Source organism: Pleurodeles waltl, chromosome 1_2 (genome assembly GCF_031143425.1).
Source record: "Pleurodeles waltl isolate 20211129_DDA chromosome 1_2, aPleWal1.hap1.20221129, whole genome shotgun sequence".
Classification (NCBI taxonomy): Eukaryota; Metazoa; Chordata; class Amphibia; order Caudata; family Salamandridae; genus Pleurodeles; species Pleurodeles waltl.
The window spans coordinates 888102050-888127852 of NC_090437.1; the positions used below are offsets into that span (position 1 = coordinate 888102050).

At 45.8% G+C, this 25803-nt stretch overlaps 1 protein-coding gene across 1 annotated transcript in view; it reads left to right on the forward strand.

Annotated features, from left to right (window-relative positions):
* The window catches only part of SNX25 (sorting nexin 25), an 830371-nt gene that overhangs the window by 350615 nt on the left and 453953 nt on the right, over positions 1 to 25803 (forward strand). Inside the window, exon 5 of the mRNA XM_069199645.1 lies at positions 11185 to 11371. Coding sequence (XP_069055746.1) covers positions 11185 to 11371 — 187 coding nt within the window. The remainder of the gene's footprint in view (positions 1 to 11184; positions 11372 to 25803) is intronic.

Below are 25803 nucleotides of genomic sequence, written 5' to 3' on the forward strand. Positions count from 1 at the left end.
GGGGCTCGGACCAGGTTCTGTTACCCAGAATCCTTTGCAAACCTCAAAATTTGGCTAAAAAAACACATGTCCCTCACATTTCTGTGGCAGAAAGTTCTGGAATCTGAGAGGAGCTACAAATTTCCTCCCACCCAGCGTTCCCGCAAGTCTCCCGATAAAAATGATACCTCACTTGCGTGGGTAGGCCTAGCGCCGGCGACAGGAAACACCCCAAAGCGCAACGTGGACACATCCTAAATTTTGGAAAAAAACAGAGGTGTTTTTTGCGAAGTGCCTACCTGTAGATTTTGGCCTCTAGCTCAGCCGGCACCTAGGGAAACCTACCAAACCTGTGCATTTCTGAAAACTAGAGACCTAGGGGAATCCAAGGAGGGGTGACTTGCGGGGCTCGGACCAGGTTCTGTTACCCAAAATCCTTTGCAAACCTCAAAATTTGGCTAAAAAAACACATGTCCCTCACATTTCTGTGGCAGAAAGTTCTGGAATCTGAGAGGAGCTACAAATTTCCTTCCACCCAGCGTTCCCCCAAGTCTCCCGATAAAAATGATACCTCACTTGCGTGGGTAGGCCTAGCGCCGGCGACAGGAAACACCCCAAAGCGCAACGTGGACACATCCTAAATTTTGGAAAAAAACAGAGGTGTTTTTTGCGAAGTGCCTACCTGTAGATTTTGGCCTCTAGCTCAGCCGGCACCTAGGGAAACCTACCAAACCTGTGCATTTCTGAAAACTAGAGACCTAGGGGAATCCAAGGAGGGGTGACTTGCGGGGCTCGGACCAGGTTCTGTTACCCAAAATCCTTTGCAAACCTCAAAATTTGGCTAAAAAAACACATGTCCCTCACATTTCTGTGGCAGAAAGTTCTGGAATCTGAGAGGAGCTACAAATTTCCTTCCACCCAGCGTTCCCCCAAGTCTCCCGATAAAAATGATACCTCACTTGCGTGGGTAGGCCTAGCGCCCGCAACAGGAAACGCCCCAAAACGCAACGTGGACACATCCCATTTTTTGAAAGAAAACAGTGCCTACCTGTGGATTTTGGCCTGTAGCTCACCCGGCACCTAGGGAAACCTACCAAACCTGTGCATTTCTGAAAACTAGAGACCTAGGGGAATCCAAGATGGGGTGACTTGCGGGGCTCGGACCAGGTTCTGTTACCCAGAATCCTTTGCAAACCTCAAAATGTGGCTTAAAAAACACATGTTCCTCACATTTCTGTGGCAGAAAGTTCCGGAATCTGAGAGGAGCCACAAATTTCCTTCCACCCAGCGTTCCCCTAAGTCTCTCAATAAAAATGGAACCTCACTTCTGTGGGTAGGCCTAGCGCCCACAAAAGGAAATGGCCCAAAACACAACGTGGACAGAACATATTTTTTCACAGAAAACAGAGGTGTTTTTTGCAAAGTGCCTACCTGTGGAGTTTGGCCTCTAGCTTAGCCGGCCCCGGGAGGGGGGGGGGGGGGGGGGGGGGGTAGAAATGCCCTAAAATAAATTTGCCCACCCCCCCCCCCCGGGAGCGACCCTTGCCTAAGGGGTCGCTCCCCCTGCGTGTCATTGGCGCCAAAAAACAAATCCCAGGTGCCTAGTGGTTTCTGCCCCCTTGGGGGCAGATTGACCTAAAATCTGCCAATCTGCCCCCAAGGGGGGCAGAAATGGCCTAAATACAATTTGCCCCCCAGGGGAGCGACCCTTGCCTGATGGGTCGCTCCCCATCTCGAAAAAAACAAACAAACAAAAAAAAAACACAACAAAAAAAATTGCCCTGGTGCCCTGAGGGTTCTGCCCCCAGGGGGGGCAGAAATGGCCTAAAATAAATTTGCCCCCCCCCCCCAGCCCCCACCCCCCAGGAGCGACCCTTGCCTACGGGGTCGCTCCCCCTGCGTGACATTGGCGCCAAAAATCAAATCCCAGGTGCCTAGTGGTTTGTGCCCCCTTGTGGGCAGATTGACCTAAAATCGGCCAATCTGCCCCCAAGGGGGGCAGAAATGGCCTAAATACAATTTGCCCCCCAAGGGGAGCGACCCTTGCCTGATGGGTCGCTCCCCATCTCTAAAAAAACAAACAAACAAACAAAAAAAAAATTGCCCTGGCGCCTAGAGGTTTCTGGCCCCCCCCCCCCCCCGGGGGCAGATCAGCCTAATATTAGGCCGATCTGCCCCCGGGGGGGCAGAAATGGCCTAAAATTAATTTACCCCCCCCCCCACCCCCACCCCACCCGGGAGCGACCCTTGCCTACGGGGTCGCTCCCCCTGCGTGACATTGGCGCCACAAAACAAATCCCCGGTGCCTAGTGGTTTCTGCCCCCTTGGGGGCAGATTGACCTAAAATCGGCCAATCTGCCCCCAAGGGGGGCAGAAATGGCCTAAATACAATTTGCCACCCAGGGGAGCGACCCTTGCCTGATGGGTCGCTCCCCATCTCTGAAAAAAGAAACAACAAAACAAAAACAAAAAAATAATAATTTGCCCTGGCGCCTAGAGGGTTCTGCCCCCCCCCCCTGGGGGCAGTTCAGCCTAATAATAGGCCGATCTGCCCCCCAGGGGGCCGAAATGGCCTAAAATAAATCCCCCCAGCCCCCCCCCCCCCGGGAGCGACCCTTGCCTACGGGGTCGCTCCCCCTGCGTGACATTGGCACCAAAAAACAAATCCCAGGTGCCTAGTGGTTTCTGCCCCCTTGGGGGCAGATTGACCTAAAATCGGCCAATCTGCCCCCAAGGGGGGCAGAAATGGCCTAAATACAATTTGCCACCCAGGGGAGCGACCCTTGCCTGATGGGTCGCTCCCCATCTCGAAAAAAACAAAAAAAAAACCACAACAAAAAAATTTGCCCTGGTGCCCTGAGGGTTCTGCCCCCCCCCTGGGGGCAGTTCGGCCTAATAATAGGCCGATCTGCCCCCAGGGGGGGCAGAAATGGCCTAAAATAAATTTGTCCCCCCCCTCCCCCCCGGGAGCGACCCTTGCCTACGGGGTCGCTCCCCCTGCGTGACATTGGCGCCAAAAAAAAAATCCCCGGTGCATAGTGGTTTCAGATTGACCTAAAATCGGCCAATCTGCCCCCAGGGGGGCAGAAATGGCCTAAATACAATTTGCCCCCCAAGGGGAGCGACCCTTGCCTGATGGGTCGCTCCCCATCTCTAAAAAAACAAACAAACAAACAAAAAAAAAATTGCCCTGGCGCCTAGAGGTTTCTGCCCCCCCCCGGGGGCAGATCAGCCTAATATTAGGCCGATCTGCCCCCGGGGGGGCAGAAATGGCCTAAAGTAAATTTGCCCCACCCCCCCCCCAACCCCCACCCCACCCGGGAGCGACCCTTGCCTACGGGGTCGCTCCCCCTGCGTGACATTGGCGCCACAAAACAAATCCCCGGTGCCTAGTGGTTTCTGCCCCCTTGGGGGCAGATTGACCTAAAATCGGCCAATCTGCCCCCAGGGGGGCAGAAATGGTCTAAATACAATTTGCCCCCCAGGGGAGCGACCCTTGCCTGATGGGTCGCTCCCCATCTCTAAAAAAAAGAAACAACAAAAAAAAAAAACACAAAAAAAAATTTGCCCTGGCGCCTTCAGATCGGCCTAATAATAGGCCGATCTGCCCCCAGGGGGGGCAGAAATGGCCTAAAATAAATTGCCCTACCCCCTAGAGAGCGACCCTTGCCTAAGGGGTCGCTCCCTTTGCGTGAAATTCACGCAAAGAAAAAATTCCCTGGTGTCTAGTGGTTTCTACCCCCCTTGGGGGCAGATTGGCCTCATCAAAATAGGCCAATCTGCCCCCAAGGGGGGCAGAAATGGCCAAAATATAATTTTCCCCCAAGGGGAGCGACCCTTGCCTAAGGGGTCGCTCCCCACCAAAAAAAAAAGAAATGAAACATAAAAAAAAAAAAAAAAAAAGAAATGGTCCCTGGTGCCTAGAGGTTTCTGCCCCCAGGGGGGCCAGAAAAGGACTTCTCAAAAAAATGCCCCCCCTGGGAGCGACCCTTGCCCAAGGGGTCGCTCCCTTTTGTCTGTTTCAATAAAAAAAAAAAGAAATCCCTGGTGTCTAGTGGGGTTTCAAAGGGAAGGAAATACTTTTCCTTCCCTTTGAAGCTCCTCCGGGCCTCCCAAGTGATTGAAAAAGAAGCAGAGCTTCCAGCGCGACTAGGGAGGCCCCTGTGACAAATCAGCGCGCGCTCGCGCGCTGACGTCACGGGGGGGTGGGGGGGGGGGTCGGGGGTGGAAGGGGAAGGTCTTCCCCTTCCATCCCGACTTGGGGGGGGGAAGGGGGGTGCACGGGGGGCGCGCTAGCGCGCCCCCAAGTTCCCCTGTGCCATGGACGAGATCATCTCGTCCAAGGCACAGGGGAACTGTAGCCTTGGACGAGATCATCTCGTCCAAGGCACAGAACCGGTTAAAGAGTGTTGTCAGTTGTACATGAAGGCAATTACAGCCTGTTGCACTACTGTAAGGCAGAGCAGTGCGGAATCTTTCTTCCGGTTCTGCAAGTTGATAATGCAGTCCTGGTTGTGTCTGTAGCCTCTCATTTTGGTTAGTGTCTTCATGCTTGGGGCAGGTGCCTACATCCCTCGGGGGAAATATTGTGTTCTTGACTTGCAGGGTTTGTTTATTCCTGAGCTGTATTCGGTGGACCCTCCTGATAGGTTTTGATTTAGTGTCCATGTAGACTAAGTAGTTTAACAGGAAAAAGAGGATTATTCATAGGAGACACACAGGATTCTATTGCTCCCTGGTATTCAAGTTGTGAGATAATTTCTCTCACTGGAGCTTCTCCTTCATGTTTAATAGGGTATTGTGGTTACACTTGTGGACCTAGAGCGTATGGGTATTATATGGTAGGGGGATGGATCCCTTATCCCAACCTACATCATTGCAGTATAGTGTTGGGACATGTGCAAGAGTCCAATCTTCAGCATACACTCGCTTAACTGCTTCAGGAACAAGAACAGAGAAGGGATCTTCACCTTGTGGCACTTTCCTAACCAACTCAGGCAAACAAACTACCTCAGCCAGGAAAATGTCATAAGTATATGTTAATTTATCCTTGAAAATCACTTCAATAGTGTGCGGTATAGTGCCCTCATTTTGAATGTCCAATTCCTAAAGTTCTTTTTGGAAGGGCTCCCCCGCTGGTCTGGTGTTTCAACTTGCACAAATGTTCTAGTTGTTCTTGAAACCAGAGACTCTTGAAGATTCTGGCTTACTATTGTGACCTCTGTTGTGCTGTCTAGCAGTGTCAATGCCCATATTTTGCTCTGAAGGAGTGTTCTCAGTATGTGTGACATTTTACAGAAATATCTGTAACCTTCATCATTTTGAATTGGGTTTTTTGTTGTGGAAGTTTATCTTCCTTTCTTATGATGATGTCAGATGAGCTTTGTGAGTCCGCTTTCGGTTTCACATACTTTTTGTGCCTGTGCTCAGTGTCCCCTCCTTTCTCGGAGCGTTTCTCTGGTGAGTCCTGAAAGGAAAGAGAAGGACGTGTATTAGTATACCGATACCTTTCAGGCTGTTTAGGTGTATCACTGTTATGTAAATTATAATCTTTTTCAGAGGGCTCAGGTTGTGGAGCTCCACCCTCTGATTTTGTTTTATATTTATTTTTTTGTTTGTCTCAGTGTTTTTAAAGGACTCTGGTGCCTGTATGGAGTTATCTTGGTCAGATTTGCCCTTAAACTGTGGCTTATTAGGCCTGGCTCCCAAATTATCTCGATCTAAAAAGTTATGGATGTCCGGTAACTCGCTCTCCTAATCTGTTACAGAAACTTGTGCAAAGTGTTGGCGTACTGTCAGCACTGCTGCCTCGTCTTCAATATAACTTAATATAATTGAGGAAACTATGGCAAAGTTGTTGATTAATTTCATTCCTAAGTCCAGGGCAAAGGAAACCCTGTATTAATTTTGTATCTGTTTTAGCACCTCAGGCAAAACAGATATTAATGGTGTGCAAACAAAGCAACAAAGACAATGCTCCAAGTGGCACAGTCTTCAATAGGGGGAAACCATACCAAATAGTAGGCTCACAGTGAGAATTCAGTGTTTATACTGGGGTCCCGTAATGGGGAAAGACTGCTTCAAGCTGATTGGTTTTTTTGAGCCATCCAGAGCAGAATCTTCTCCTGTCTGGTGGGGACCTTACCCATAATTGCATTGATAGTGGCAGAACTAATTGCAGGCACAGTGAACTGTGGCTGCACTACTTAAACAGCCTTTTCTGGGACAGTTAGTTTTGTTCGCATAACGAACTAGGTAAGACATCTATATAGTTTTAACTAACCCTGTGTACAGGTTATGGAGTTTAGCAGCATTTAATGGTGGCAAATTTGGGTATGATGTGTAGCGGGCTAGGACAGGCCAGGTTGCCCCATGATTACTAAGAGTAGTGCATGTGGAAGGGCGCCTTGCAACCAGTTGTGATGTTCCTGATATGGTAATGCTATTTCTCATTGGTGATAAGTTCTTTAGTGATTAGGTGCTGCCACCTCAGTGTATGTATGAAATGCTTGTGTATTTGCATCTACTGCAGGAAATTCGACCCATGAATAAAGAACTTTGCGTTTATATGCTTTGTGGGCCTCTACCATGAAGGCATCTTCTCCACCTGTGAGAGGGAGTCCCTGTTGTGCCAAATGTGTTGTGACCAAGATGTTAATTGCGGTCATCATTTTAATGAATAGGATTCAGAGAGGGAACACTATAGTGGGGTGATCCTTTTCAAACAGATCTACTTTTTCATTGTCACTCTATGCACCCTAGATGAGACACAAGAAAGATGCAGAAATGTCTTTTAGAACATTTATTGCAACAATTGTATTCTTGCATAAACACATGTGCTGCAATTATTAGGCAAACAAGGCAAAGCCTTGTAAACAGGTAACCAGCATTACAAAAATGGTGAAAACCCTCTGCCAGATCCATTGGGACCCTCATACCTGGGTAAGATGTACCGGGAAGCCAGGAAGCCAGTCTGGTGTAGTGTAGGTTATTGTCCTGTGCAGAGATGTCCGATTCAGAGTCTAAAAAGTTCTATCTCGGGCACGGTGCACTGTGTTCCAGGATAATCCTAGCAGAAGTGTTCTTCGCCCAATGTGGCACAGAGGCAGTTTTTATAATACAAGCATTGTTCATGTCGCGCTGTGTCAGAGGACATGTCTCAATGCTATTTTATGTCTGCAAGTGAGGAGCTGTCTTTACGGACAATGACAATGCTCGTGTTCTGTGTGCTTAGCTTTGGGCAGAGTGTACAGACTAGAAGGCAATGCTTACAAGAAACAAGCTGCATGTATAATGCTGTCTCTACCTCAAGTTTGTTAAAATGGATGACATTTTTATCTCATTATCGCATGAGTGGAAAGTCATGTAAAAAAGTCAACATCAGAAATTAAATTTCAAGTTAAAATGAGCATTATAAAATGGAGATCCTAAGTGGGCCCTATCATGCTTTACCACATCTTAACTACTGTGTACAAGTTGGCCGATCTTAAGAAATGTGTTCACATTGCTCCTTGCTACCAGTAATACTTTTATCTGCACATCCTTGGTCAGTCTGGGCTACTGTCCAGATTGTATTCTTGCCTCCCCAAATGCCTCATATACCACTTTCAAATAAATAGTAACCACACAGCTTGAACCATCCTCAATGGGCCCAGTTATGAAAAGTCCATCACCAAACCCTACTCATCAGCCTCGATCATACATCATTCGAATTCCTCATACAGAACTACCTCAAGATGAAATGGTGCCTTCGCTCCACCAACCACATTCTTAGATCTTTGTTATAGCTACTCAGCCAACATCCTGTCATTACTCTGGAAGCACAAGTCCCTTTGACCGTTGGAGAATGCCTCTCAAATTCTTTAATTGAAAATTTTAGATCCATTATGGACATCAGTGGGTTTTGCAGACTGTTATAGATTAACCATTTTGATTATATCTGCTAATCTTTCTTGTCCAGCGACCTGAAGCTACCTTCCCATTGGTTTGCTGTTGATCTGTGATCCATTATAATTGAGTGATGTAGCTGTTGCCTAGGCCCCTCTTATATACTATGCCGAGGGTACACATTTACATAGAATAATTGTTGCTAAAAACAAATCAATCTTTATTTAAAATATATTTGATACTCTTTATTGCTTTTCTAATGCATTTCGTGGCTTAGAGTAAGATACTACAGTTGAAAAGCCACCAGATTGACCTTTGTGATGTAGTCCGACTGAATGCACTTGTTTAAATTGTTTTTTAGTGAAGGTACGCTTCTTATTTTAGTATTAGATTGCTGTATCGTGTAAGGTCTTGTTAATGTTACAGCAAAGAAAAAGATGAATAGTTCTTGTAGTGAATTACAATTTGTTGCTGTCACCCAATTTTTTGCATTGGACATTTAGGGCCAGATGTAGCAAAGTTCGATTTTGCGAATCGGAAATTAATTTCCGATTTGCAAAATCGGATGCAGTACGGTGTCTCAGACACCGACTGCGAGTCGCTATGGGGTCGCAAAGACCCACCTCATTAATATTAATGAGGTGGGTCGCATTTTGCAACCCCATAGCAAGTCCCTGCACTCACAGGGATGGTGGCCTGCTGAAGTCAGCAGACCTCCATGTCTGTGACTGCTTTTTAAATAAAGCAGTTTTTTTTTATTTTGCAGCCCGTTTTCCTTAAAGGAAAACGAGTTGCAAAATAAAAAAAATAACGAAACCTTTTGGTTTCGGTTTTTCAGAGCAGGCAGTAGTCCATTGGACCACTGCCTGCTCTGAAAAACCCTTATTGGCAACATTCACAAAGGGGAAGGGGTCCCCTGGGGACCCCTTCCCTTTTGCGAATGGGTTACCACCAGTGTGACACTGGTGGTAACTGCGAATAGCTTTGCGACCGCATTCGCGGTCACAAAGCAATTCAGCATAGCGATGTGAGTCGCAAATAGGAAGGGAACACCCCTTCCTATTTGCGAGTCGGTACCGACTCGCAAATTGTGAATGTGCATCGCAAAAGGCTTTTTGCATGGTGCAAACTGCGATTTTCGCAGTTTGCACCATGCAAAAAGCTTTCTACATCTGGCCCTTAGTATTTTAATCCGCTGCTGCAGGTGAAGGCCTGGTGATCTTGCTGTCTCTACCTCAAGTTTGTTAAAATGGATGACATTTTTATCCAAAGTGTCATAACCCTCACAGATTTCCCACACAGAATGTTTATAATTTGCAGGATTAAAGGAAATATTTTTCGCACTTGCACTTTACAATGTATCATGTATGTCTGTTTCTGCACACTAGCTGCATAGTCATCGTTTTTGATAAAAAGTAAAACTTGAATTCAGTAACTTTAAAATGGAATGTGTCGTCAAAATCAGTTTGCAGCATATTGGAAATAGGGTCTAAAGTATTCAGTGATCAGGTTAGGTTTATATCACCTGTCATATTCTGCCTTTGTCTACTGATTACCTAGAAAAAGGAGCTACTTCAAGAGTTGAATTCCTTTAACATTCAACCTAATTTGCACAACAGTGAAGGCTAACAGCAGCTGGCAGGCCAAAGTAAAACCACAGAAAGGCGTTGGGTGGGGACTAAGAGAGCTGATGGAGGGGAGTGTGTGATTTGCCCCAGACCTTCGGGTCACACCTGTCTCTGAATATCCCTTCTAGCACCTCTCACCTTTCAGATTACTAGACAGGGACAAAACAACAGATCTAGGCCCCACAGGAACCCTGAAGCAGATGCAGCAGTGTGGAGATTTAATTCCTTACTCTGTAAAAAGTAACAGTGTGGGCCAAGGATGAAGCTGAGAGACTGGGAAGCCTTAACATAACTGAACAAAAGGTGGTGCCATATAACGCTGTAAGAGATTGTGAAATAGCTTTGTGTCTGCAAGCATATCCCGCGGATGGAAACTGGATCACACCAAAGTAAAATCTGAAAGTGGAGAACCTGGGATTTTTAGTCCTATTCACTGAGGGGTCATCAGCTTCAGGTGACTGGTTTTATCCTTTAAATTGTTCTGCTTGACCCATTGAAAGAAGAGAACATGCCTAGAACTGAAGAGAAGGCTTCCTTGCACAGACGAATTCCTGCCTGCCTGCCTGACAGAGGCCTATGGAAAGAATTGTCTTCAAGTGTATCTTGCACTTCTGCATCTTTTCAACTTTTCCCAGGGTTACTGATAGTAGTGCACGGCTAGCCCGAGGCCTACTGCTTTTCATGTCCTTCAAGTGAAATCTGCTTCTCTCTGTGGAGCTTCACTTCTGTGGTTTGCAGGTAGCAGGGGAAGCTATTACTGTTGTAAAGTATTCCTGATGACCAGTTGGAGCATGACTTGTTCCTGTGGACATAGACTGGAGATGCAGGGAGCTCCCTAAAACTGGAAACCATTGATTGGACTCAGGAGACTAGGTCCTAGAGATTTGAAGACTTCATCAATGTAAGAGATGGAACTTAGACGCTAATAAGCCTCTAAGCCTAGTTTTAACATTTTTCACCTCTGAATTGTTTGGCGCTATGTCTGTAACTACAGCAGAATCCCTTTCCAGGCATTTTCCTGAACTCCTGTAACCTCTTGGGCTCCAGCTTCCAGCTTTGCTCCGCTGCAGGTCTTCGCCCTCTAGAAGTCCGAAGGTAAAACTTTTGACCGTAGCAAATTACCAACACCTCTTAGGTTAAAGTACATTTTTGGTTTCCTCATGTTTTTATTGAAACAGTTTTTGTGTGTACTTCAACTTTTGATCCTACTTAACAATAGCTTCACGCTTCAGTCCCCTGAAGTACTCATGGAAGTTCCTGCAGTAACCATAACATTAATGTGAAGTGCCTGCAATATCATGATATTGTCGAATTTTTTTTAATGGCTGTACACTTTATCGCCGTCAGCCTCTGCCTTTCAAAGTATTCACTCAGCGAGGTTCTGGGATGACTGTGGTTGACAGCAACCCTTTTCCAGGTTAGAACTGCGAATGTGGAATAGGCCCCTCCTTAAATGGATTTAGCTGTCCACCAACTTAGCTGTTTTTAAAAAGCATAGAGTGTGGTATACGAGGTCGAGTATAAAGCTGGCTGAATTTGGTTTCAGTGATTATTACAGTTCTAACAATTAACTAATGTATTCTGGTGACTTGCTGTGCTATCAGTTAGTTGTGCAACTATTCTAATTTGCAGATACATGCTTTAAGTTTGTCAATGGTTTTAAACGGCTTCTTTGTGTTTTTTTTCTCAGTGTTGAAGCCCGTGGTTGAGTTGCTGAGTGATCCAGATTATATTAATCAAATGCTGCTCGCCCAGTTGGAGTATAGAGAACAGGTGAATGAGCATCATAAGAAGGCCTATACATACGCACCTTCCTATGAGGAGTTTATCAAGCTCATTAACAGCAGCTCTGACATTGAATTCCTCAAACAGCTCAGGTACCAGATGTTCGTTTGTAGCAGATTTTCAAATAACACAGCTATTCACTTTTTTTCACTTGTGAAGCGCACCTTCCCTGATATGACAACTAAATGTGATTTTGTCCCATCATCAAATACAGTCCAAAATGTGAAGATCAGCATCCAAAATGTATATATTTTAAATGTTTTAGTTTGCATTGAACACATTTTTGCTAACTCATTCTTGGAGTTTAAAGTGACACAAAATTTTGTAAACCTCTTTTTTTTCAATGAAAATAACGCCTTCATGATTGACAGTACAATGTCCAAGATGCTACATGGATGTTATTTCACCACAGTCTCATCTTCTTACCCAGACTGCATATTTGGAAAAGTATGATTTATAATTTCCTACCTTTCTACAAGAATGTTGCATTAGTCAGTCCTTCCAAATCCTGAAGTCCGTGCCGAATAGTAACAGATGTTTTAGTCATGCAACGCCTCTTATCACTGTACGTAACTATGTTGTGACAGCCTAGATTCCGTGACCCTGAATGCCTGATATGTAAATCCTTCTTCATTCAAATTCACATACCTCCCACAGAACTATCAAGCAGGGTTTGAAAAACCTACTAAGGTCAACATTTTGGAGTATTGGTCTATTGTGTTGCTTTGTTAACAAGCACAACAACCACATGGTATTTCTTCACCCAATATCTGGAGAATGTCAGATGAACAGTGTAAATAATTTTGTTCTATATTGTAGTTGCTTTTCATTGAAAAAGATAGTCATATGAAGGAGACTATCTTTGTTATTCCCATTATAGAGTCACTTTCAAGAAACTTACATTCAGTGGTGCAGAGAGCCTATGACAAGTGAAGCAACGAGTCTGAACATTTTGGATCAGGCGTCAGGTCCATGTTCCTCCTATAAACAGCAGCTTTGGCAGCGGAAAATGTCTTAATTTTGTTAGATTGCACAAAGGCGAGAGTGGGTCCCAAAACATTCTCATAGGTGTATTTTGAAGGTGCGGTGGTCAGCTTGTCCACATGTATATTAATAATGTGCTGCTCAGGCTAAAAAAATAATCTAATAGATTCTAACCTTTTCCAATCTGTTGCCACCCCCCGCAATTTGGTGGGTGTGTTGCAAATTGCTATTGCAAGCCATTGGATTTGATGTCTGTATCTGGCACCTTTAACCGCTCTAAGGCCCACACAGAACATGTGAGCATTAAGAGAGGATGACTTTTATGGAGAGAAGGATAATGGAAGAATATTGCATTAAACCTCCCAAAAAAACTCCCCTTACTAATGGAATAATTTGCTAATCACAAAACATCTGTACTGTGTCTCATGTATATCATTAGATATGTTCTTTAGGGGCAAGTAGTAAGTAAGGTTTGAAAACACCTAAAGACCACTGCTGGACTATCCTTTTAGTCTATCAGGCATTTTCCCTTTGGGCTGGCCAGTTTCACAGCCCATGGTGCTGGTCCCTCAGTCACTTTCCACAGCCAAGGCTGGACTGGCCTTACAGTGCATCAGGCGTTTCCACAGGAGGCTGGAAGGGTGGGGGGCACTTGTGTTAGTGTGGGGCTGGTTTTGCAGCAGTGCATCAGTTTTAAAAGTACTACAGAGTTCCTTGTATATCCAACAATTTTCAGACAACAATAAAAGTGCCAAGATAATTGTGGTGATTAATGTACCTGCTGGAGGGAGATCTTTTGTCTAGTGGCGGTTTTGAATCGTCTAAGGTGTAACACAAAGGGATAATATATCTGCTGCAAAGAACGTGTACTATGCAGATCACAGAATAATATGTTATTTGCAGTGCTCAGTGGGATACTGCTTTTGTCACAGAGTTGTTATTGTGCAGTTCATAAGTTACAGTCATAATCTAGCACAGTGAGCTATAAACTGCCATCAAAGAGCTGCATGCAAACTGCATGGTACAGGTTAGAAAGTTCTGTTTTTGTCTGTCTTTGGTTATCCTCATTTTGCTAAAAAAGGGTTTGTTTGGGTAGAAATAAATTAATATTTGTAAAGTCAACCCTAACCACTGTGTTACATTCTGAATCCTGAGTTTATGCTTCCCCAGACCAAGCACTCTTAAAAAATGCCTACCAGTATCGATAACATGTGAATCGTACACTTTGTAGGTTCTTTGTCTTATGTAACATTTTCTGTACACTCATGTACAAATGTATGAATCATTGTCTCTGTATATGTGTGTGATGTAAAGTGCTCCAACATCCTACGCTGTTAAGAGAGGCGCTATGAAACAATTTGCATACATATGAGAGAGGGACTACTGAGAGATGAGAAGCACTATTAGAGGGTGTTGATGAGGGAATCATTGAAAAGCTTCAATAAAGATTGCCGTACCATGGTGCACTGTAACGTCATAATTTACAGAGCTCTAAAAACGAATACAATTGGTTGTCAAAATCTTCCGCATCTACTCTGGCGGTGTCGCACCAAGGACTCTTCCCCCAGCCATACGTATGCTACTGGGGATCTGGTCCACAGCCATGAAGTCAATAGGATGGGCAGGTTGGCTGATGCCATAGACGGAGCTATGTGGGGCTCCAGACTCCCACAAGTTGCATGTCTCTGCGTTTTTTCTACCTGGGATATCATAGGTATTACCACAGCAGAGGATTTACTTCACAACAGGCTGATGATGCTGTCTTTTCAAGACTTGCAGTCTGAATACTGTTAGACTTTTCATCCTTGGCGTAGTCTCTCCTAACCTTTTGCCTCTGTTTCCCTGGTTGTTGATGTGTGCTGGACTCTGTTTTTGCTGTTTTGTTACTCTGGGCACTCTGCCACTTCTATCCAGTGCTGAAGTGCAAGTGCTCCTGTATAAAATGTGTATGTAATTGGCTTTCCATGATTGGCATACTTGATTTACTGGTAAGTCCCTAGTACAGTGCACTAGAGGTGCCCAGGGCCTATAAATCAAATACTACTAGTGGGCCTGGAGCACTGGTTGTGCCACCCACCTTATTAGCCCTGTCAACATGGCTCAGACCTGCCACTACAGTGTCAGTGTGGGCAGATTTTAACTGCCAATTCGACTTGACAAGTGTACCCACTTGCCAGGCCTAAACCTTCCCTTTCCTTACATGTAAGACACCACTAAGGTAGGCCATAAGTAGCCCCAGGGGCAGGGTGCAGTGTATGTTTAAGGTAGGACATATACTAATGTGTTTTATATGTCCTGACAGTGAAATACTGCCAAATTCGGTTTTCACTGTTGCAAGGCCTATCTCTCTCATAGGTTAAAATGGGGGCTACCTTTAAAAATGACTAAAGCGTAGATTCCCTTTGGGAGCAGATAGACATGTAGAGTTTGGGGTCTCTGAGCTCACAATTTAATAATTCATCTTTTAGTAAAGTTGGTTTTAAGATTGTGTGTTTGAAAATGCCACTTTTAGAAAGTGGGCATTTTCTTGCTTAAACCATTCTGTGACTCTGCCTGTTTGTGGTTTCCCTGTCTGGGTCAGTTTGACAGTTGGGCTGTTTGCACCTCTCTCTAGACAGTGACACAAAGGGAGCTGGGGTGTAGCCTGCATATCCTGATGAGCCATCTGTGGTAGGACGGAGGGGAGGAGTGGTCACTTACACCTGAAAGGGCTGTGCCTGCCCTCATACAATGCAGTCTTCAACCCCCTGGTGTGCGTCTGGGGCCTGGCCCGGGCAAGACAGGATTTCACAAACAAGAGAGACTTTCCTTTGAAGTAAGCCTACTTTGGAGGCCAAAATGGGTATAAGAAGGGCACCCAAAACCACAGACTTTAGATCACTTATGGACATCAAGAGGAACCTCTGCCTGGAGAAGAGCTGAGGAGAAGTGCTGCCCTACCTGTGAATGTGCTTTGAGGAGCTATCCTGCAGCTGCTGCTTCTGCCTGTGCAAGAGGACAAAGACTGGACTTTGTTGGCATTCTTGCTTGTGAAGAAATCTCCAAGGGCTTGTCCTGAGCTTGCCTCCTGTTGTTGAAGTCTCAGGGCGTTAGACTACTCCTGGCAGCACCCGGACTCTCTGCTGAGACTCCTGCCCTGCCAAGTGGTGCCCTATCCAGTTCTTGGGGCCTTGACAGGTGAAGCTGGCAGACCAAGATTGAAAAATCCACGCACAGACCACAGTGCAGGGAAAATATCGACACACCATCCGAGCTGCGGCTGAAAAACGACGCGCTGCCGGCTTCGCAGCAGAAATCGATGCTCCACTGGCATCGCAGCTGGAAGATCGCACGCAGCTGGAGAAACGACATACAACACCCGCTGACTGAGGTTGATAACGTCGCAACCCACATTGCGCAGTTTTGCTGATACCGTGCGGCAGGATTTTCAACGCAAACCTTGCTGGGCGCGGAAAAAATTACGCAACGCCTGCCTGGACCCGAGTGCTTACCTAGATCGACGCATCTCTCTCCTGCGGAGAGGAAAAACGGCACAAGACGACTGGAGGAGGAGAAACGACGTGCGGTCTCGCTTGCGGGTGAGAAATTACGCATTGCTAACCTTTTTCTCGCACACTCACCTGTGCGTGTTATTGTGACGCTACCCAGGTACATTTGAACACTAACCGTGTTTTTACTGTTTACTAAAGGATTTAAGACTTTTGCTTTTAAAAATAATAACTTGACTTGTGTATGTTTGATTTTTGTCGTTTTGGTCTTTTTTTTGTTTAGATAAATATTTTCTATTTTTCTAAACCTGTGTTGTGTCATTTTGTAGTGTTTTTACTGAGTTACTGTGTATGTTGGTACAAATACTTTACACCTAGACTCTGAAGTTAAGCCTTCCTGCTTGTGCCAAGCTACCAAGGGGGTGAGCAGAGGTTAGCTCAGGGTGATTCTCCTTTACCCTGACTAGAGTGAGGATCCTTGTTTGGACAGGGGGTAACCTGACTGCCAACCAAAGACCCCACAAATAAAAGTTGCACCGAGCGCAATTCTTTTGTTAGCTTCAACTCTGTCAAGCACTGCTACCACCCCTGCAAGCGGTGGAGACCGTTACTGAGTTCTCATCCCATGGAAGCAAAACTCCTTCTTACCAATAAAAAAGATCACAAGCAGCCTGAGATTTATAAAATGCTTTTGGGTAATGCACCAGATCCAATGATGGATGGTGAGAAAGCAATGGGAGGAAGAACTGGTCCAGTTGGAGGATGATTGTGAAGGGGCCCCCTCTTTACCTAGGGGTCTGGTTCACAGTCTTCATCCTGTTTGCAGCCCGAGAACAGGGGGAACCGCAGAATGAGAAAGCGGATGCAGCGTCATCAAACAGACAGCCCAGACGAGAAGTCCAGAACATTAACAAATGACTTACTATTATAGTATGCGCATGGCGGGCCCTACTAAGCAGAAGTGAGAAGTGAGACGCAGGAAGAGAGATCATTGGGAGACGCAGTTAGGAGAACACCGGGTGGAGAGCTGGATGCTAGAGAAGCCGAGGGGAACAGAACACACGCCACAGGGCAATTGCTATCAAAGGGCACTGCTCTGGCTGGGTTTGATTGTGACCAAACAGGACATTGCTTGTGCCTGGAAGGACACACTGGCCTCCCCCATAGAGACGTGGGCTAAAGGCATTGACTTCTGTATTGGACAAGAACAACCAATTTATTTAGCAAGAGGGTGTCCCCAGAAGCAGAACAAAATTGGAAGAATTGGGCCAGGTTCAGGAGCCTACAGCGAGAACAACACACTGACCGACCATTATCCAGCTTAGGAGATGCACACCTACGTAACCCTGACACCCATGGGACACACATGGGTTGAAAGGGTCAGGTCCTGTTTTGTGGGAAGATGTCATTGTATATAATGCTGTTTATATTATTGTTCTGCTGCTTTGTTGTCATGCTGTTTTTGTGGATGTGTACTGTGCCTTTGCTGTGCTCAGCAAACCACCACTCACACTGTTTGTAATAATCAATAAAAATGTTTTGCAAAAAAACACTAATACAGTTGCATATATAATAAGCACTGTAATCTAAAATGCATTGTTTTTGCAATTTTTTCCCCACATTTTCTGTGTGGGGGCGGGTGAGGAGGGTACCCCCAACCCTCCCCTCCCAACCCTTGCAAACCCTAATGTAGTGGTCAGCCCTGCCCGCTATGGGTACTGGTCTGATCAAATTTGCTAAGGCTCCTTAGGGCTCCCAGTCCGGCTTGTCCACATCTTTCAAAGATTAATTACAGGAGGCTTCAAGAGAGTGAAAGGAGAATAGAGAGAAGGGGAGAGAGGGATGGAGAGAGAGCTAGCAAGAAATCAGAGATGGAGAGAAAAAAATGAGAGAGAATGGATAGATGAAAAGAGAAATATAGAGCAGTAGGAAACATGAGAGGCTAGTTAGTCCACACTCAATCCTGGAGGGTTGATAACATTGTGTGAAAATGTAATACCTGAGATTTGTGAGTCGTCCTGACAAACATGAAAGAATTTATAAACTTGCCCTGCAAAACCCTGGATTTGAGACGTCACTTACCTTTAATAAAGAAAGAGATTTTACATCACTAAGAGCACTGTGTGTTGCTGCTTCCACATACTCCAATATTTAATGAAGCTTACCACACTAACTCATTTCTTGAAAGCTGCTCTACAAGGTAATAACCTTGTCCTTTTAAGTCGGTTTATAATTTGAATTATTCCTAAACAAACTGTGAGCGACCCATGTGTAACCTACATAAATTAAAATATGATTTTGTCCCTTCCACTACTATTCACTCATTGACAGACCATTTGTGTTTGAATGATTTTATTCAGTCCTTTTCAGACAGATGTATGTTTTTTAGACTAAGTTTGGAACTCGATTAAGTGCTTTTATTTCTTAGAAGGTGATAATCTGGCTTTGTGTATTGCTTTTATATGTTTTTTAGGCGAATCAGCGCTACCATTGCTTCAATGTAAGTGGACAACACTACCTATTAAAGTTATTACCCTTCCTGGTCACCACAGCTTCAAGGGTGTTTACAAAATATCTAAGGTTCATCTCAGGAGTGAAAGCACATAAGTCGTTACCTACCTAGATGACCAACTAACCAAAAGCGCTGGCAGACAACGATGCTTGGCACACGCTCAAGTAGCCATCGGTATTCATAATAAATGCCACCAAGTCCCACCTCCAGCCTCTGCAAATCCAGCTTTTCCTTTTTTATTGTGTGTATTGAGTTTTCAGAGGCAAGAAATACACATTACAAACAAAGCAAAAAAGCAAAATCAAGCCATAGAACACCGTGAAGTTTCCAGTACTACAAAGGCAGTTAGGATGAACACAATATGAAATGTACAAAGCACTGACAAGCAAGCAATGATTATACAGACGAAATAGCGGTCATAGATGATGAGAGAGAGTGATCCAATAGGCATAGTCCCTATGGAGTCTAGGTTCGGAGAGGAGAAATCAGAAGCTGGCTGGTTAGCCAGGTGAATTCTGAAAGGACTCCAAATGCCCTTAGGGTGAAACCTGGCAGGCATTAACGTCCTTGAGGTGTTTTTGGCAATAGGCAGGATCAATAAGCCAATTGGAGAGTTTTAGGCTGCCTTTACAACCCTAGTGAACAGGGACTGTTCTCTAGGCAAGGAGTAACAGCATTGCCTCCTACGCGGACACCTGCCAGGACATGTTTGACAAACAGTAGGATAACTAGTGGAGTACGAGGTACTGATGTACCTATTACTGAGTCAATACAATCTAGTATGGTTGACCAATAGTTGGCTATTGCCGGACCAAGCAAGGTGTGGAAAATCAGCGTCCACAGCCCTGCAACGCACACAGCTTGCATCGGGCACCAGACCCATCCAACACAAAAAAATGCAGGGGTGTGATAAATGCGGTGAAGGAACTTTACATAGATGACTCTCAATCTGTACTTTGATGACAGCAGTTTAGTTAAGGAGCAGCAATACCTCGCTTATCTTACGTCAAGTCCTTTCTCAGATCTGCCTGCAACTTTAACATAGACATCGGCTTAAGCACATTGGCATTGTCTTGCATAGTAGAATACAAACAGGTGATAAGCCTACTGGGGAGTAAGTAATAATAACATAATCTTGAGCATGGTGAGTAGCAGGCTCACAAGTGAAGGAGCCATGCTGGGCTCTGCAAGCACTGCACCAATGATTTTATAGGACATGTCAAGTGGTGGACACGCAGTACAAGCCTGCAGATCCTGTAACAGCAGGAACTCACCAGCGGGATAAAGGTTGCCCATCTTCTCAAGGCCCAGTCCGCACAGCTGACAGTGGATTCCTCTGCCATAGGAGGAAAGACCCGGTTGTCAGTGAGGGGGAGATTAGGGTAACAGAGGCAGTCCACCCCAGCCCTGCGATACAGGTTCTGCTAGGCTGAGACGGTGCATTGAATCACATTTATGTCCCCTCGTGAGATTCCAGGAGAGGTACAAACCAGCGTGTGCAAAGTGCACCCCTCAACTAAATCTGCTTCTGTCACGGTATGCAGAAGATACTAGGTAGGTTGTACCCAGTAGGGCTGAAGTGTGCTTGGGCACAGTAGTTGTATAACTGAATGTCACACACGCCCTCCCTGCTCAAAAGGCAGCTTTAGCCTTTCCCAAGTCAACCGTAGCTGCCCGCCAGCCCACACCAATTGGAGTAAGAGGAAACAAATGTCATGAAGGAACTCTGCTGTGAGAGGGATCGGGATATTTACAAACCATTAGAGCAATTCCAGAAGCACCACCATTTTGGCAAATGTGATGGACCCAGTAATAGCGGTAGTCTACACCACTCTCACACTTGGCTGTAATTCTGTCTCCAAATCTGGGACATATCCCTGCTAATAGCAATCCCTAATTAGCAGACTTTGTCAGTTGACCATTTAAAAGGATACCCGGTGGGAAAGCGTTCAGTGCACTCATTATGTAGAATAATGTTGATGTCAGACAATTGATCACTATTCCCATATGAGCCACCTAAAGGATGAACTCGGGCAGTAGGGGTGCAGGATTTGTGGCAGGGTTCCTCACATAAAGGTTGGTATCGTCTGAGTAGAGGGACATCATTAACCGTTGTGACGTGTAAAAGAGGCCTCAATCAGGATAGTGCTGCTGCAGGCGTCCCGCCAAGTGTGCCATTGCGATGGCATAAAGAACCTGGGAAAGAGAGCAACTTTGCCTAGTATCTTTTTTTTTTTACTGTGGTGTCAGAGATTCTTCCGTTGATATGTAATCTAGCTGTCTGCAGAGCATAGAGTAGTTTAATCCACCCAAGGAAGCCATGGCTAAAACCCATGCACTGCGGGAGAGGAAATCTAAAAGACCACTCAAGATAATCAAACGCCTAAGTGGCATTAACCGGTTCTGTGCCGAGGACGTAGTGGTTACGTCCTGCGGCACAGTGCTGCTGTGCTGAGGACGTAACCATTACGTCTTCGGCACACAGCCCAGAGGGAGCGCTCTCGCTCCCTCTGTGTCTTTCCCCCCACCCCCCCAAAGGCAGGGATGGAAGGGGAAGCCCTTCCCCTTCCAGCCCCGAACCCCCCTCACCCCCCCTGTCACAGAGCCTCCCCCATTGTGCTGGAAGCTCAGCTTCCAGCGCAATCGAAAGAGAAATGCTTTGCATTTCTCTTTCGATCACGTGGGGGAGGCCCGGAGAGGCTTCAAAGGGAAGGAAATGTATTTCCTTCCCTTTGAAGTCTCGCCAAGCGTTTCAAAAGCCAGATTGCTTGCAATCCGGCTTTTGAAACGCCCACTAGACACCAGGGATGTTTTTTTATTTTGTGGAAATTGTCATAAGGGAGCGACCCCTTGGGCAAGGGTCGCTCCCAGGGGGGGCATTTTTTTAAAGGTTTTTTCTGCCCCCCCTGGGGGCACGTCGGCCTATTATTAGGCCAATCTCTAGGCGCCAGGGCAAATTCTTTTTTTGTTTTTTTGTTTGTTTGTTTTTTTAGAGATGGGGGAGCGACCCCTTAGGCAAGGGTCGCTCCCCTGGAGGGGCAAATTGTATTTAGGCCATTTCTACCCACTTTGGGGGCAGATCGGCTGATTTTAGGTCAATCTGCCCCCAAGGGGGGCAGAAACCACTAGGCACCAGGGATCTTTTTTTTGCGCCGTCACGCAAGGGGAGTGACCTTGTAGGCAAGGGTCGCTCCCCAGGGGGGGGAGGTGGGGGTTCAAATTTATTTTAGGCCATTTCTGCCCCCCACTGGGGGCAGATCGGCCTATTGTTATTAGGCCGATCTGCCCCCGGGGGGGAAGGGAGGGGGGACAGAAACCTCTAGGCGCCAGGGCAAATTATATATATATTTTTTTTTTTTTTTTTTTTTTTTTAGAGATTGGGAGCGACCCCTTAGGCAAGGGTCGCTCCCCTGGAGGGGCAAATTGTATTTAGGCCATTTCTGCCCGCTTTGGGGGCAGTTTGGCAGATTTTAGGTCAATCTGCCCCCAAGGGGGGCAGAAACCACTAGGCACCAGGGATCTTTTTTTTTTTTGCGCCGTCACGCAAGGGGAGCGACCCCGTAGGCAAGGGTCCCCACCCGGGGGGGCAGGATGGGGGGGGGGCAAATTTGTTTTAGGCCATTTCTGCCCCCCCTGGGGCCGGCTGAGCTAGATGCCAAAATCTACAGGTAGGCACTTTGCAAAAAACACCTCTGTTTTCTGTAAAAAAAAACAAATGGGATGTGTCCAAGTTGTGTTTTGGGCCATTTCCTTTTGTGGGCGCTAGGCCTACCCGCACAAGTGAGGTACCATTTTTATCGGGAGACTTGGGGGAACGCTGGGTGGAAGAGAATTTGTGGCTCCTCTCAGATTTCAGAACTTTCTGCCACCGAAATGTGAGGAAAATGTGTTTTTTTTAGCCAAATTTTGAGGTTTGCAAAGAATTCTGGGTAACATAACCTGGTCAGAGCTCCACAAGTCACCCCATCTTGGATTCCCCTAGGTCTCTAGTTTTAAAAAATGCACAGGTTTGGTAGGTTTCCCTAGGTGCCGGCTGAGCTAGGGGCCAAAATCTACAGGTAGGCACTTGGCAAAAAACACCTCTGTTTTCTGTAAAAAAAATGGGATGTGTCCACGTTGTGTTTTGGGCCATTTCCTTTCTTGGGCGCTAGGCCTACCCACACAAGTGAGGTACGATTTTTATCGGGAGTCTTGGGGGAACGCTGGGTAGAAGGAAATTTGTGGCTCCTCTCAGATTCCAGAACTTTCTGTCACCGAAATGTGAGGAAAATTTGTTTTTTTAGCCAAATTTTGAGGTTTCCAAAGGATTCTGGGTAACAGAACCTGGTCAGAGCCCCACAAGTCACCCCATCTTGGATTCCCCTAGGTCTCTAGTTTTCAAAAATGCACAGGTTTGGTAGGTTTCCCTAGGTGCCGGCTGAGCTAGAGGCCAAAATCTACTGATAGGCACTTTGCAAAAAACACCTCTGTTTTCTTTAAAAAAATGTGATGTGTCCACGTTGCGTTTTGGGGCATTTCCTGTCGCGAGTGCTAGGCCTACCCACACAAGTGAGGTATCATTTTTATCGGGAGACTTGGGGGAACATAGAGTAGCAAAACAAGTGTTATTGCCCCTTGTCTTTCTCTAAATTTTTTCCTTCCAAATATAAGAGTGTGTAAAAAAGACGTCTATTTGAGAAATGCCCTGTAATTCACATGCTAGTATGGGCACCTCAGAATTCAGAGATGTGCAAATAACCACTGCTCCTCAACACCTTATCTTGTGCCCATTTTGGAAATACAAAGGTTTTCTTGATAGCTATTTTTTACTCTTTATATTTCAGCAAATGAATTGCTGTATACCCGATATAGAATGAAAACGCACTGCAGGGTGCAGCTCATTTATTGGCTCTGGGTACCTAGAGTTCTTGATGAACCTACAAGCCCTATATATCCCCGCAACCAGAAGAGTCCAGCAGACGTAATGTTATATTGCTTTAAAAAATCTGACATTGCAGGAAAAAGTTACAGAGTTTTTTTCAGTTGTTATTTTCTGTAGGAAACCCTTGTAGGATCTACACAAATTACCCCTGGCTGAATTCAGAATTTTGTCTACTTTTCAGAAATATTGCGGTTTCTGGGATCCAGTATTGGTTTCATGCCCATTTCTGTCACTAACTGGAAGGAGGCTGAAAGCACAAAAAATCGTAAAAATGGGGGTATGTCCCAGTTAAATGCCAAAATTGTGTTGAAAAATTGGGTTTTCTGATTCAAGTCTGCCTGTTCCTGAAAGCTGAGAAGCTGGTGATTTAAGCACCGCAAACCCTTTGTTGATGCCATTTTCAGGGGAAAAAACACAAGCCTTCTTCTGAAGCCCCTTTTTCCCATTTTTTTGAAAAAAACTAAATTTTCACTGTATTTTGGCTAATTTCTTGGCCTCCTTCTGGGGAACCCACAAAGTCTGGGTACCTCTAGAATCCCTAGGATGTTGGAAAAAAGGGACGCAAATTTAGCGTGGGTAGCTTATGTGAACAAAAAGTTATGAGGGCCTAAGCGCGAACTGCCCCAAATAGCCAAAAAAAGGCTCGGCACAGGAGGGGGAAAAGGCCTGGCAGCGAAGGGGTTAAGGAAGGCAGCCACTGCCTGGAGTTGCAAACTTAAAGAGTGGATTAGGTTGAAAAGATTAGAGATTATGATTTGTCAAGCGACTAGGAACAAAACCTGACTGTTCTGGACACACAATTACAGGGGCAGGATACTGGGCAGCAAGCATTTTAGTTAGTATCTTGTTGTCAGATTAATCATAGAAACCTGCTGATAAGAATAACCACTATTTGCTGGTTTATCAGGGTAAAGTAGCTTGACTAGAAGAGTCTCCCACACAGATGGTGGTAGTTAGCCAGTCTCTCTGGCCTCCTCGTACATTGCGAGGAGATGGGGTGCAAGGAGCTCTGTGTATTCCTTATAGAAACTAACCATAGGGCCATTCAAGTCTGGGCCCTTTCCCCCAACTATGCTACGAATGGCCTGTGGTGATGGGAGTATCTAGATAAAGCCTGTGATTATTATCAAGCCAAATGAACTGAATGGAACCAAAGTATTCAGTAAGTCTATCTAATGGCATCTCCCCGTGGACCACAGCTCAAGCTCACACAGCTCACACTCCAAAGTGCACAGATGAGCTTAAAGGTCCAGCTAAATACCAGACTGTTTAGAGATGCAAGTACCTGACACATAGACCTTAAAGGCCTTGCAGAGGTCTCCGGGATCTTCAACAGAGCTTGAATTGCACTCAAAGTATACAACAATTGCGGTATGAATCTCAGAATGAAAAAAAGGGTCACCAGGCGCATTAGGAGGAATACGCCAAGTAAAGGCACAAGACTACAGCTCGCCTAGAGACAAAGTCAATAACAATGGTGCATGATCGGAGAGAGTCCGGGCTAACTGTACGACCATAAGTACACAAATCTTGGCTAAGGAGCCAATAGTCAATGCTCGACCAGTCACCCTTAGTGATGGTGACACCTGTTCTCCCAGTCGCATGAGGATGCAGGACCCGCCACACATCTACCAGATCATGGTCCGACAAAAGAGTGTGTATGTGGGCTACGGAGTGGGGATGTTGGTGCCAGCATGAGTGAGATCTATCAACATTTGGGTGTAAGACAGCATTAAAGTCACCATCCCAAATCACTGTGGAGTGGCCAAAGGCTACAACGTTATCACATACACCCGCAAAGAAACATGGAGTTGTCAACATTAGGACCATAGATACAGACTATAATGATGTGCTTATTCAGAAGCACCCCATGCAAAATTACATAGCGACCCTCCTCAAGAGATCGGAGAGTATGCCGCCGAAGCCCGTGTCAGAGTAGAATGGCAACCCCACGGGCACAGGCCGAGTTTGTGGAGAGGTGCGTCTCTCTGATCTTCCCAGATCGCAGGCAGTCACAAGCATTAGGGGCAAGGTGAGTCTCTTATAATAAGACAATGTCCACCTGATGGTGGAGAAGATAGACTAACATGTGCCACACTTTTTGAGCATTATTTAGGCCAAGGATATTCCAAGTTAGCAGCGTGATCCAGTCATAACTAATGGGGCCCAACCAGGCCAGCGCAGGCAAACCAACCAAGCATGTCACACAGCGTATCATCTAGGTGGAAACCAAAGTGATAGCAGTGCATAAAGACAGCCATCACAGAACCATAATGAGTGGCATGGAAATTTCAAACAGGCCCATAAGCCACCATTCCCACTCCCACCCACTCTAATCACCCCCTCTAGTAAAAGAAAATCCTCTTCCCAACAAACAGCACAATCAATGATTATTGTGGGACTAAACCCTCGGGTAAGCCAGAGAGGCAGGTGGTCTACCAATCCTACATCCGGGACAGGTGGCCCCGAATGGACACATAGAAAGCTGCAAAATAAAACAAAGGAATGCTTTCCTGGATAAAGAAGAGCATAAGAGAGGCCCATTTTCTGCAACAGGTGCTTGGCTGGAAAAAAGTATTTGTGGGCCGCCTTCACATTAGAGGTGAAGTCCGGATAGAA